At 38.0% G+C, this 14,012-nt stretch overlaps 1 protein-coding gene across 2 annotated transcripts in view; it reads right to left on the bottom strand.

The window, feature by feature from the left end:
* TXK (TXK tyrosine kinase) overlaps positions 1–14,012 on the bottom strand; it is a 64,132-nt gene that overhangs the window by 22,286 nt on the left and 27,834 nt on the right. For both annotated transcript variants that reach the window (XM_077847943.1, XM_077847944.1), the window contains 3 exons: positions 12,175–12,229; positions 3,901–3,980; positions 2,866–2,993 (listed from right to left, as the gene is read on the bottom strand). In XM_077847943.1, the coding sequence (XP_077704069.1) occupies positions 2,866–2,993; positions 3,901–3,980; positions 12,175–12,229 (263 nt within the window). The remainder of the gene's footprint in view (positions 1–2,865; positions 2,994–3,900; positions 3,981–12,174; positions 12,230–14,012) is intronic.

The raw sequence follows: 14,012 nt of genomic DNA on the forward strand, positions 1-14,012 counted from the left end.
GAGCTCATGTCAGGTGACTTCAAATTTCTTAATAAGGTGGATGGCAAGGGGTTTGCTGATAGGGACAGTGGACAACACTGGAAGTGGGGTCTTGAGGAGAATGGTGAATGTCTGAAGAGAAAATAGGAAAAGCTACTTCACTAGTGACTCTGAAGACTTAGCTGAGGTTGGAGCCCTCATCGAGTTGGGATCCTATAATGCATGATCCAAACGAAGAACAAAATGAGGAATTTCTTTAAGACCCTGATACTTTCTTCTAATTTTCCAAGTTCTTGTTTGCTCAACATTTTTATTCTGTGATTCTCTACCAGTGGTTTAATGAGAGTCTATCTCTCTGATAGAAGGAAGCCTGTCACCCTCTTGGCATTGTCCTTACTTCCGGGAAAGAGATGGATTGTCATGAGCTAAATAGACCAGAAGTCAAAAAGTAGACAGGATAGTCATGGGCTCTGATTCACAGCCTCCTCTGAAACTGGACCTTCCCAAGTACCATCTAATGATAGGATGTGTCTCTTTCTGGAGGCTACAGCAGCCATTGAGTGCAGACTCTGGCGCCAGTGGGTTCAATGGCTCCAATGGTCTCAAAGAGTCCTTGAGTTCCAATCTCAGCACAAACACTTTTTAACTGTGTAATTGTGAGTACCAATCATGCCTCAGTTTCTTCATCTGTAAGATGGAAATACCAACAGCACCTACTTCATAGGATCGTTCTGAAGATTAAATAAATAAATAGACATAAAAACACTCAGAACAGGGTCTGGCCCAAAGTAAGTCTTCACTAAGCATCCACTATTTTGGGGTCCCATTCCTTTCCTCTTATCATCTTTCTTTCTCATTTTCTTCTATCTTTTTTTATTTTCTTTTCTCCCTAATAAAGAGCAATTAGAGTTGGAAGGTTTTCTTCTGTTGTTATTTTGTTTTATCCAGCTTTTTCTTTTCTTCTTCTTCTTCTTCTTCTTCTTCTTCTTCTTCTTCTTCTTCTTCTTCTTCTTCTTCTTCTTTTTTGTATATAATAACCTCACACTGTCTTCTTCTTCTTTTTTTTTTTTTTTAGATTTTATTTATTTATTGGACAGAGAAAGAGAGAACACCTGCAGAGGGAGGAGAAGCAGCTGAGCAAGGAGCACCAATGCAGGGCTCAATCCCATGACCCTGGGAGATGCTTAACCAACTGAGCCACCCAGATATCCCTGATCCAGTTTTATTTTTTAAGTGATCTATATGGTATTTTATACATTATAAGAATAATCATGTATGCTGTAACAAAAAATATCAAACCCTAAAGCAATCTTATAAGGCAGAAAATATAATCTTCCCTTACCCCAGTGTCATTCTCCAGAGGTAAACATTAAGCTTGTAGTATGTTATAATCTTATTAGTTTGAAAATTATTACCTATACTTTAAACAAAATTTCTCTACACACACGTGTGTGTATTTTTATTTATAAAAGTGGGACTATATTCTGAGATATTGCTTTGCACTTTTTTTCTCTTTACTGAACAACTTATCATTACCATCTTCTCATGTCAGCACATCTTGATCTACGTTAGTAATTTTTTTTTAACCACACTAGCATAACCACTCTGTTTCTCAAATTTTTTCTTTGAAGGGAAGGAAAAGAGGACTGTAGAGAAAAAAAATTCAGGACTGATCTGATTCTATTTCTATCTCTAGACACAAATATGTCCTCTCTGGCCCCACTCAGACTCACTGCTACTTCCTCTCTAACCAAACTCCCAGTGACCATCTGGAATATCTATGCAGATTCATCCCATAAATGTAGAAAAACTTCCTTCGATTTACTCTTGATATTTAGAACCTGTGTAGTGGAAAAGTAGCCACTTTCCAAAAGGATTTTTTTGTAAACAACTTTTCATGAGAGAAATCTAAAAAAGTTCTGTATGGCAAGAAGTCAAAATAATATGAAAAGTTACAGTAGGTTCCAAATTCTATAATGTCGCAGTTAGAAGATTCCCCGATGGCTTCAAAGTGGTCAAGGACAGGTTGAGTGAGGGCTGAAGGCTAAAGCTGTGATGGTCATTGTGGTGAAACTTTCTAGAATCCTAGATCTTTCCATAGATGATACATTTGCAGAATTATTGCTAAAGTATTGCAAACACTTGGGGAAGAGGTCAAATGATGATGCCTCTGCTTTATTTAAGTCAAATTCTGACTGTGAAAGGCTGTGTCCTCTACAGCTTTTTGTGTTCACCAAACAAGAAAGAACAGAGAAGGAGATATTTTTTAAAAAATATTTTTAATTTTTTTCAATTTATTTATTTATGATAGTCACACACACAGAGAGAGAGAGAGAGAGAGGCAGAGACACAGGCAGAGGGAGAAGCAGGCTCCATGCACCGGGAGCCCGATGTGGGATTCGATCCCAGGTCTCCAGGATCGCGCCCTGGGCCAAAGGCAGGCGTCAAACCGCTGTGCCACCCAGGGATCCCCGAGAAGGAGATATTTAAGGGTAATTTTCCTACAATTGAAGTAGAGAGCAAATTTTGGGGAGCAAAGATAAGGAGGCATGATTATTTAGGACACTTGAAATTCCATTACACTTCACCCTACATAAATTTCAAGAACTAATGCATTGATTATTACATTGCCTTTTGCTTCTCTGCCAGCTATCATTTTTCTAACCTGACAGAAATGTAAAAATCAACCTACCTCTTGTCCCCTGACTAGAAAAACAAAGAAGCATCAGTGAGGAGACCTGTTCAGAACACAAGTTGTATTTCAGGCTCTTATGCATTTCTGCAGGGGGTGGGGTATTTGCTCCTGTTCAGTGTCTGACACCAAAGATGCATTGCCTGTCTGGGGCCTGGCTCCCTGCCTCCCTTCACCTGAAGCTCCTGACTTACCTGCTGCATTGTGCTGGTGATACCAGATTAGCTCAGGGATTGATGGAAAGAGGTGTCTTTCAGCCACGTACCACTGTCCCGAGTCATTCTTTTTAATCTGATAATGTTTGATGGTAGCCTCCATATTTCTACAATCAATAAAATGTGAATTAGTAAACAAGCAAAAGATCACTCTGGAACTAAGTCAATTCGTTGAGCAATAGGATTCCACCTTTAAAACTTTTTATTCCAGTGACACTACACACTGCAGAGTGGGTTAGATTCAACTGGTGCCTCACAGCCCCTGGGTAAATTCCTTAGTTATCTTATTGGGTCCATAGATTTGAACATAACTTCAGCCAAAGTTGTCTAGCTGACAATTCCAGTGTCCAAAAATGTAGAGCCCATTAGGGACACGTATAAGCATTTGAGGAATGCCAATATCAGTTCAATGAGTGAATAAATGCACCCCAAGGGGTGTAAGGAGAAATCAAACAAAGAGGAAAACTGATAGAGGGTATATGGATGAGCAGGTTTGCTATGAACTACCAGGGCTCTAGGAAGACACAAGAGACTGTGGAACACATCTGAGAATTGTCCCACTAAAGTGCAAAGGAGCTGAGGGGTGGATCTTCTATTCCTCATTGATGGAGAGCTGCTCCTAGGGTGCTGACTCTCAGGCACTCCCAGTCTACCCAGGGGGACCATGAGTTCCCACAGCCAGAGAACATCCTCCAGCAGAAAGGCACAGAAGCTTCCTGAGTGCAGGAGAACTCTCTGCAGGAAAACCCCAAGGTAAGCCAAGGAACGTGAGGAAAGCACCGCCACTGTCTACAACTAAGCCAACTTCCTCATGGTTAGGAAAAGGAGACGGCGAAGTCACTGCCCACACACAGAGCTGGTTAGGGATACAACTTGAGAGGATCAGATGTACTAACTTCCAGGCCAGCAACCTTCCATGCTAAGATCTCTCTTTCTCTACGTGATGGTGTCTCTGTAAGAAAGACTGTCCCAAGGAGTGTTACCTCTAAAGTGATCAAAATCATAATTGCTTACCTTCTAGCTTTTATAAACACAGAAATTGTGTAGGATCCCAAATGTCTTGAATCTCTGACAATAAATGCACCTTCTTTAGACTGCAAAAAACAATTCATTGTACACATTTATTCCTTATTAGGAAGAAAGACAAATCTACATCTCAGGAATGAAAACCAAACCGTTACTAACTTACTATATGTGAATGAGACTGTTTTCACAAATATAGGCAATCTTATCTCCCTTATACATTAAGAAGTCACACCTCTAAAAATACATAATTGGGACAAGAATTTGTAATATATGAGTATTTTTAAAACCTCGTTCCTGGGAAGCCTGGGTGGTTCAGCAGTTGAGCACCTGACTTTGGCTCAGGGCCTGATCCCGGATTCCCAAGATCAAGTCCCACATTGGGCTCCCTGCGTGGAGCCTGCTTCTCCCTCTGCCTGTGTCTCTATCTCTCTTTCTGTGTCTCTCATGAATAAATAAATGAAATCTCAAAAATAAATAAATAAAACCTCGTTCTTGATTTTTCTAAAAATAATCTGCATTTTACAATCGTGTACCCCACCATTTATTTTGGTTATTTTTAATTTTTTAAATATTTTTTTATTTATTCACGAGACACAGAAAGAGAGGCTGAGACACAGGCAGAGGGAGAAGCAGGCTTCCCACAGGGAACCCAATGTGGGACTCGATCCTGGGACCCCAGATCACACCCTGAGCCAAAGGCAGATGCTAAACCACTGAGCCACCCAGGCGTCCTCATTATTTTTGTTATATTGATCAAGATAATAGATAAACATAGCTAATGAATAGGAAGCACTCTGAGACAGATTGGCAGGTTGTATTGTGGAAGAAAAACAACACAGAAGGTAGTGTGAGGGAGGCAAGGAGAAACATATCTGGAAAAGCAGGAAGTGGGGAAAGTGAGCAGAATCCATGCTAGGGATGGAGAGAGAAGCTTTGAGAAAGTTTGGAGAGAAGAGTATTGGGAATCATCTTAGTTTCTCCAGAGTATAGGAGAGACAGGAAGAGAATTGCAGGACAGAAGAATATTATATGTTTGGTGTTAGGTTATGAGTTGGATTCCCATTGACATCCTCTGGGAAATTCCAAGAAAACTGTGGATTGTTTTCAAAGGACGTTGAATGTTTGGTTTGTGTTAGTTGTTGATACTGTAAGAAGTTTTCATCTTTACTGAATATGTTTACACTTGTGGAGAGTGAAACACCTCAGAAGCTTGCCGAATGTGTGAAAGTTGACACTTAAGAAGTGCCAAGAAGTTAAGAACTGTCCAAACCAAACACCATGATGTGACCCTTAAAATGAACACCATACATTAAGCAGAGTCTTCTCTTTCTTCTAGATGTTCACCAAGGAACAAACCTCATTTTCCAACCAAACTTTTAAGCCAAAAAACCTCTTATAACCATTTAAAATAATAAAAATCTAGCTTTTATTGAATTCCTACCATGCACAAGGATTGTGTTATATACCATAGAGGACACAAGATGTAAAATACTAAGATATATAAAGCAAAGTTTTATGTACAGTATATAGTATGTAGTGTATATACATAGACACATATGCATCATGCATTTAGTCAAGTTGTATAAGTAGTGACCTTCTCTTCAAAGTGGAAAAAGTACAAATAGTCATGATCACAAAGCAATAAAAATGGAAATTAATAACAATCCCCAAAGGAAAAAGCTACTACTACCTGTATATTTTTAAGTTCTCTTTTATATAATTCAAGGAAATTCAAATAAAAATAAAAACATCTAGAAAATTGGGATCCCTGGGTGGCGCAGCGGTTTGGCGCCTGCTTTTGGCCCGGGGCGCGATCCTGGAGACCCGGGATCGAATCCCACGTCGGGCTCCCGGTGCATGGAGCCTGCTTCTCCCTCTGCCTGTGTCTCTGCCTCTCTCTCTCTCTCACTGTGTGCCTATCATAAAAAAAAAAAAAAAATCTAGAAAATAATAAGGAAATGCCATATATTGGAAACTCTGCTATTCAGTCTTATTACTTGCATCAATAAACAAAGGAGATGCAAAGTAAATGTATCTACCTCAAGAAGTTAGGACAAAAACCAAGTCAAGTAGAAGAAAGAAATGAAAAAAGACAAAAGCAAAATAACAAATTATAAATACAAAAATATAATAGAGCTGGTAATTAAAATCAAAATCTTTTATAAAGGGAAAACAAGGAAATAGGTAAATTGCTGACCAATCTAACCAATAAATAATGTGGCTTCAAAAAGTAAGCGACAAGGATCCAGAGAAAAAATGAAAGCATCACCTTGACTCTACACGTTTGAAAACTTGAACGAAATGAGTGATTAAGTAGCAAAACATAAATTTTATCAAAATTGATTCCAGAAGATCTAGAAATGTTAATGGATCTACTACATGGGAAAATGGATACGGTTTTAAAAGAGCTACAACATTAAAAACACCACAGAGACATACTGTAATGTTGCATAATTCCAGAGCATGTGAAATAAAGAGAAGCTTCTAAATTTTTACATAAAGTGGGTTTACTATCAATACCAACAACACAGCAAAGATTGTGCACAAAACGGAAATCTACTAACAAGTTTCATGTCTGCTCAAAAATCCTAACTAAATATTAACAAACTGAATCCAGTAGCACAGCGGAAAAACAATATACTATGATCAAAAGGGATTGCAAACAAGAATACAAGAGTAATTCAATATTAGGGATTTTATTATTAGAATTCCTTCTATTAATTGATCTGAGGAGAAAAATCCCATGAACATCACATAGACATTGTAAAGGCATTGAAAAATTTCAACTTCTAGAATCAGTTTTCTTTACATTCTCAGTAAAATAGTAATATATGCAACAGCCCTAATTTACATTTATTCCCCAAGTCCAGCATTATGCTTTCTGTGGCACCATTCCAACTAAAATCAGGAAAAAGAAATGCCCACTGCCAGCACTGGTATTTAATACTGTTCTGAGATACCAGCTCATGCAATTAAATGAGAGGCAAAAAAATAAAAGAAAGAAAGAAAGAAACACACCAAGAAATATTGTATTAAATTGTAAACAAAAAAAAAAAGCAGTTGAAATCATACTGTTTTGCTGTTGATAAAATTCTACCTGAAACCCATGAGAATCAACTGAAAGACTACTAAAAAAAACTGTGAGTTCACCAAAGTCGTCAATTACAAAATTAATTCACAGAACTCAAGAGCTTTCATAAGTAAAAAAAGATATACCCATTTATAATAGCAACAACAACAAAATATGTTAAAATAAACTTACAAATAAATGTGCAAGAGCTATATGAAGAAAGCTATAAAATGCTCCTAACAGGGCACCGGGGTGGCACAATCAGTTGGGTGAACACACACTCTTGGTTTCAGCTCAAGTCATGATCTCAGAGACTTGAGATCGAGCCCTGTGCTGAGCTCCATGCTCCTCCCAGAGTCTGCTTAGAGTTCTTCTCTTCCTCTCCCTCTGCTCCTCCTGCTCCTCACCTACCACATGCTCTCTCTCAAATAAATAAATAAATCTTAATAAATAAAGTGCTCCTAAAAAATACAAAGATATTTGCGTTTCTCATTAGGTTTTCAGTCTATCCAAGATTTATTTTTGCTTGAAGTAGGGACCTAATTTTAATTTTTTCCATATAAATAATTAATATATGGGTTAAATAATTAATATATGGGTTCCAGAACAAATTGGTCCCAAAACCCCACTAATTTTTTAATGTCCAAACAATTTCCCCTAGGTTATTCTGTAAATTTAAAGGACCAGAGAGAAGCTTTTTAAAACTAGGCAAAGTAATTGTGAGATCTGCATGTATAAAATACATCTCCAGAGTATTTCTGAAAAAGAAGAGTGAGGGAGGCTAGCTGTACAAAAGAAGCCTCAGTATTTGAAATATTATAAAGGCATCACCAAAATGCACGAGCTGATTAATGAAACCAAGTAGTGAGGCCGGATGTAGTCCAACATGGGAGCTGCATTTATGATGAAAGTGGCACCTCAAATCAAATATGGAAAACATAGACACTTGGTAACCATCTAGAAAAACAATAAATCAGATCCATACCTCACTCTGCATCATGAATAATTACAAATGAATCAAATATGTATATGTAAAAAATAAAACCACTAAAGTAATAAAAAAAAATAGGAATTTTTTTTCATCAGCTCAGGATGGGTAAGACAATTCTAACCTGACACAAACCCTAAAGCTTTACAAAAATTTGTATGATAAATTCAAACATATAAAACTCAAGCACTATTCACAGCAAAAAAAATAATAAATAATAAAATAAAATAATATATATATGACAGTTGAAAAACTGGGAAGAGTATTGCTACATATCACAAAGAGCTAACATCCTTAATGTCACTACGTAGTCCTACAAATTGTGAGGAAAGCATTTAAACAGAAAATTTGCAAAGGATATGAATAGACAGCTTACAGAAAAAGAGATAAAAATATATAAACTTTCCTATGCACAGAGATGCTTAGCACTCCTGCGAAAAGAGATGTAAATGAAACCCACACTGAGGCGAGATGTCAGAGAGCAAAGTGCCACACGTTTCATTAAATACTTGCTGGACAGGTTGTGAGGAAATGAGCTCTCTTACACTTTTAGGAGGGATGTAAATTGTACAACTCCTATAGATGGCATTTTAACACCTACCAAAATTAGAAATGTACATTCCCTTCCACCCAAAATTTCTACCTTGGGGAATTTATCCTACATATATACTCACATAAATGGGAAAAGCTGTGTAGATAGGTTACTGATGGCAGCACTGTTTTAATAGCAAAAGAGTATATACCATATAAATTCCCATGAAATTTCTTTTTTTTTTTTTGAAATTTCTTTTTTTAAAAAGATTTTATTTATTCTAGAGTGAGAAAGAGAGAGAGCACAAGAGGTGGGAGGGGACGAAGAGGAGGGTGAGAGAATCCCAAGCAGCCTCCGGGCCAAGTGCAGAGTCCCACACAGGCGATCCCAAGACCCCATGATTAAAACTAATTGGAAACCAAGAGTCCAACACTCAATGACTGAGCCACCCAAGCCCCTGTCCATTAAATTTCTTAAATAAATTGTGATATGTCCAAAGTAAGAAATACTATGCAGATGTAGACACTTTCTGTGTACTGACATGAAAAGTTTCCTTTCCAATACATATTGCTAAGTGAAAAAAGTAATGCACACAAGAATATATATAATATGTTACCATTTGTGTAAAAATAATGATATAAGAAAATATATTTCTATTTGTGTGTGTATAAAACATCTCTGAAAGGGCACAAAATAAACTAATAATAGAAGTTTGTCTCTGGGGAAAGGAATTGGTGTCTTGGGGACAAGGATGGAAGAAAGCTCCAAAATTTTTTTATTTCTTTTTTTTAAGATTTTATTTATTTATTCATAGACACACAGAGAGAGAGAGGCAGAGACACAGGGAGAGGGGGAAGCAGGCTCCATGCAGGGAGCCTAATGTGGGACTGGATCCTGAGTCTCCAGGATCACACCCAAGGCTGCAGGCAGCACCAAACCGCTGCACCACCAGGGCTGCCCAATTTTTTGATTTTTAAACTCTATGAACATACTGTTGAAATATGAATTCAGGGCAGCCTGGGTGGCTCAGCAGTTTAAGTGCCTGCCTTCAGCCAGGCCGTGATCCTGGAATCCTGGGATCAAGTCCCACGTCGGGCTCCCTGCATGGAGCCTGCTTCTCCCTCTGCCTGTGTCTCTGCCTCTCTCTCTCTCCCTGTGTCTATCATGAATAAATAAATAAAATCTTTAAAAAAAGAAATATGAATTGAATTAATTTATAAGATACTTCTATAAAAATTAATGCAATAAATTTGAAAATAACTATAAAGTAGGCAATTCTTCACATAAACTATCAAACATCTCAAGAAGAGAAGAAAATTAAATCAGTAGTCAAATATCTATTTGAAAAAGCAGCATGTCCATACTCTTTTTATGAGAGATATATATTACTTCAAGGAGCAAATAACTTCTATTCAATATAAACTATTTTAAATATTGGAAAAAGAGACAAAACTTCATGTCAAAAACAAAAACAAAAAACAAAAAACTTCATGTCCCAACTCATTTTACGATGCTAATATAGCCTTTATACTAAAACTAAACAAAGAGTGTAGGAAATTAGAAGCCAGGCCTCCTTGTGAGCATAATAGGACAAATGCTAAATAAAGTATTAGAAAACTCAAACTATCAATATATATGTTTTAAATGCCTCATGAACAAGTAGGGTTCAATCCAGATATTTCTCAAAAAATAGAAAAAAAAATAGAAAATACATAAATTACAAAAATATGTGAAGATATATACAGGAAAAATATGCATATTTTTTTAAAAATCCCAACACATAACACACATACACACTTTAGACAGATTAAGACCTAAATATGAAAAGCAAATCTTTAACCATTTAAAAGAAAATACAAACTTCCTTCATTACTTCAGGAGAGAGAAAAATTTATTATACTAAAAGAGGAAAAAAAGAGAGATCACAAAAATTGAGACATTTGACATTAACATATTTCAAAATTTAAAATAAGAGCAGAAAAAAAAATTCAGGGCCAAAACTCAGAAGAATATCCTGGTACATGTAACTGACAAAAGATTCAGGATATACTTTAAAAATACATATTAACCAGTTACAAACGCAAGCACGCTGTAGAAGAATGAGCAAAGGGTGTCAGCAGAGGAAGCCCGACGGCCAACACACATATGCGAGGTCACTCGACTGAATGGTTAATCAAGGAAAATGCACATTTTTATATATTTTTATAAATATATAAAATATATTTACAGCGTCTCAGAGAATCAAAGAAAAGTATGAAGCTACCAACTGTTGGCAGGAGAGTAGGGGACCAGTCTTCCCTTTCCTTGTATGAGTACAAATTAGCACAAGTACTTTGAATCACGATTTCAAAATATCTAGTAATGTCAGATCTACGCGTAGTTTCCGACCAGGTCGTTTCTGGGCCTAAGCAGAAGAAATCCTGGCCCCTGTGTACAAGAGGACGTGTGCAAGAACGTTCTCGGCAGTGTTGCTCGGAAGGCGAAGCGGTGAGCAACAATCCGAATGTTTATCAACCAGACCTGGTTTACTCCTGTAATCAAACACGGCAGCTAAAGCAATGGGTTGGCTCCAGGTGTATCCATGGCAATTAAATGGAAGTACAATGCTTCAATCAAAATCGACACACCAAAAAAAAAAAAAAAGAAAAAAAATCGACACACCTATGATCGACCTCATGTCAGAGGTTAAAACACACAACCCCGTAGGTGGCTCACGCACCTCTGCATGAGAAAAGTATAAGCACCTGGCCATCTCACCTGTCCCTAGCTTGCTCACCAGGCACCTAGTGGAGAACTTCCTTTCTCTAGCTCTGCCTCCTTGGCACAACCTTTGTCCGTTCCAGGCCTACTAGCGTCACTTTACAGAAGCCCACCTGCTGGCACCGTGCCAGGCGGGCCCACCTTTCCCCCCAGGCAGGTGAGATTGGCTCTGGGTCTCCCTGACTCCATGTGACCAACCTACTTGCCGCGCACTGACCTCCCCTGGTGTCTTGAGCCATTACTGGCATTGACTTCTTAGCTACAGAAGCGATTCTCACTCATATTTCTAGATTTCCTCAACATCCGACGGCAGTGCAAAACGACACACATACGGCTTACCTAGTTTCTAGGTTTGACTCTACGTTTACCCACAGATCATATTTACCGGCCGTTGGAAACTGTATGCAGTTTTGTTTTGTTCTGACCTAAAAGAGCAGTTTTGATCTGAGTTTGATATGCTGGCTACCCTACTGTTCCTTTGGTTTCCAAAGAACAAAGAAAGCGCAGCCCTGGGCTTGGGTCTGTATCTGTGTCCCTTAGCCCAGGTCATGAAGACAGAGTGCAGACTGTATGGTCTGTGATGCAAGGTGCACGGGCCGGTCCCCCGCTGACTCGACTGCAAAGTGCACTTTGGGGGCACGGGGAGTTTCGGTAGGTTGGATCTGAAACCGGTTCAGGAAAAGCGCGCCTCTGAAGTTACAATGAAAGTCAGTGAAAAACACGATCTGATACTAATACATCTGGTTTACAACTTCTCGGAAAATGTGCGGTACAGAGAAAGTTGTGATCGTATTTTAGGACTGAAAAGAACAGGAAGTAATAAACCTTTTCAGTTTGGTCGTATCTTTACAATGCATATCTCTGGGAAATTTTGAAAATACACGCAGGATATTCGTGAACAAACTGAATTACCTCTTGTCTCAAAACACGTTCTGCTTGATTTCTGGTAATGTTTCTGTGGTACCACCTGCGAAAGCCGTAAAAAGTCATTTTAAAAATTTATATTCCATTTTTTCCCCAAGAAAAAAAACCCTTGCTTTCATTTCCTTCATTTGTAAGAACTTTACTCCAGAACTGATTTCAGAAAGTTTAGTGTTTTTTAATTCTGATAGACAACAAATGTATTATTCTGTGTCATTAATTCTGCATCATACAGTTTAATTAACTATAAGCCCAATACCTTATTTATTCTATTATATCTGAATTCAACTTTCTGACACATACTTAGCATATGATTTGGAGTGGTTTGATCCCCTAAAAATTTTCATAAAAGGTATGTGGTTAAGAAGTCATCATCTTCAAAAAAAGAATTCATCATCTTCAATAAACATTTGCCGAGGTTTGGTAGACAAACCAAAAATGGGTGAAAATTGGGTTAAAAAATGGGTATAAAATACCCATTTCTTTCTTTGCTCTCAGGAATTTCCTATCTGCATGCTTTTATATGTGCTGTGTTACCTTTCCAAAATTAAAACCCACTCCGACCCATCTAACTCCCCCAAGAATGTCACCTTGTAGTAAAGTTAGTGGTTTAATAACTAGCATACACCTTGCTCCCAACACCCTCTTATCCTTCTGCTTGTTCATCCCTCGTTGCTAAGCTCCAGCCACACTGGAGTTTTCCTTCCTCAAATTCACCGAGCCGCTTTCTGCCTCCTCTCTTGCTGTTTCCTCTGCAGGAAACATATCATTAAATGACTTCAGAATATCAGAACCACGTATGGTAAACATAATTAAATGAGTATAATTGAAGCCTATAGTTTGGTCGGACAAGATCTAGTCAGTAAGCAAATATTGTACAGGAAAGAGAGAGGAAATGATAGAACAAAGGGGACAGAAGACAAATGGAAAAGCTTTCATTTCAAAATAATATTTTAAAAAGGAGTTAATGTAATATTACCAGAAATGCTATTTTTGTGAACAGTGAAAGGAAAAATGCATATATAACCATACGTTGAGGTCACAGTGGGTAGGCCAGAGAGCGGCTACATGAAACTCCTACATCTGCCTCTGAGGATGGAATCTATCATATCTTGTGGATTTCGCCTTCAGTAGTAAAAGGCTGCCACTAAATTAGAATGGTCAGGTATTAAAAACACTAATGGCCTCAAGTTAAAAATGAACTTTTAAAAAGATAAGCATAGAGGATGATTATAGGTGATTCTAGATGAAGTAATTGGACTACCCATCACTGGTGGGAACAGGACTTAATTGTGATGTTGGACTGTGAATATCAGTATTTTTTAATGAATGTTCACATTGAGGGAGGGACTTTCAGAATGAGTCTGAGACCTCTTGTAGAAAGAAGAAATTCTTTCAAAATAAATGAGACAGTTAAAGACATGGGGTACTAGTTTATTTATTTATTTTTAAGATTTTATTTATTTATTCATGAGAGACACAGAGACACAAACAGAGGGAGAAGCAGGCTCCCTGTAGGGAGCCCAATACGGGACTCAATCCCGGGACCCCAGGGTCATGACCTGAGCCAAAGGCAGATGCTCAACCGCTGAGCCACCCAGCTGCCCCCAAAGGGACTAGTTTAAAGATGCTCCCACTCGCCAAGTTGTGAAATGTAGGTGCTAAAAGGAAAATAATGATTACCTCTCACTAAAATATACAACAGGCTGTGAAAAGCTTAGACTGCATAATGATACTCAGAAAGTTCATATATGAGGCACCTGGGTGGCTCGGCCTGTTGAGCGTCCAACTGTTGGTTTCGGGTCAGGTCATGATCTCGTGGATCTGCG

The sequence above is a fragment of the Canis aureus genome, chromosome 14 (assembly GCF_053574225.1).
Source record: "Canis aureus isolate CA01 chromosome 14, VMU_Caureus_v.1.0, whole genome shotgun sequence".
In the NCBI taxonomy this organism is placed as follows: domain Eukaryota; kingdom Metazoa; phylum Chordata; class Mammalia; order Carnivora; family Canidae; genus Canis; species Canis aureus.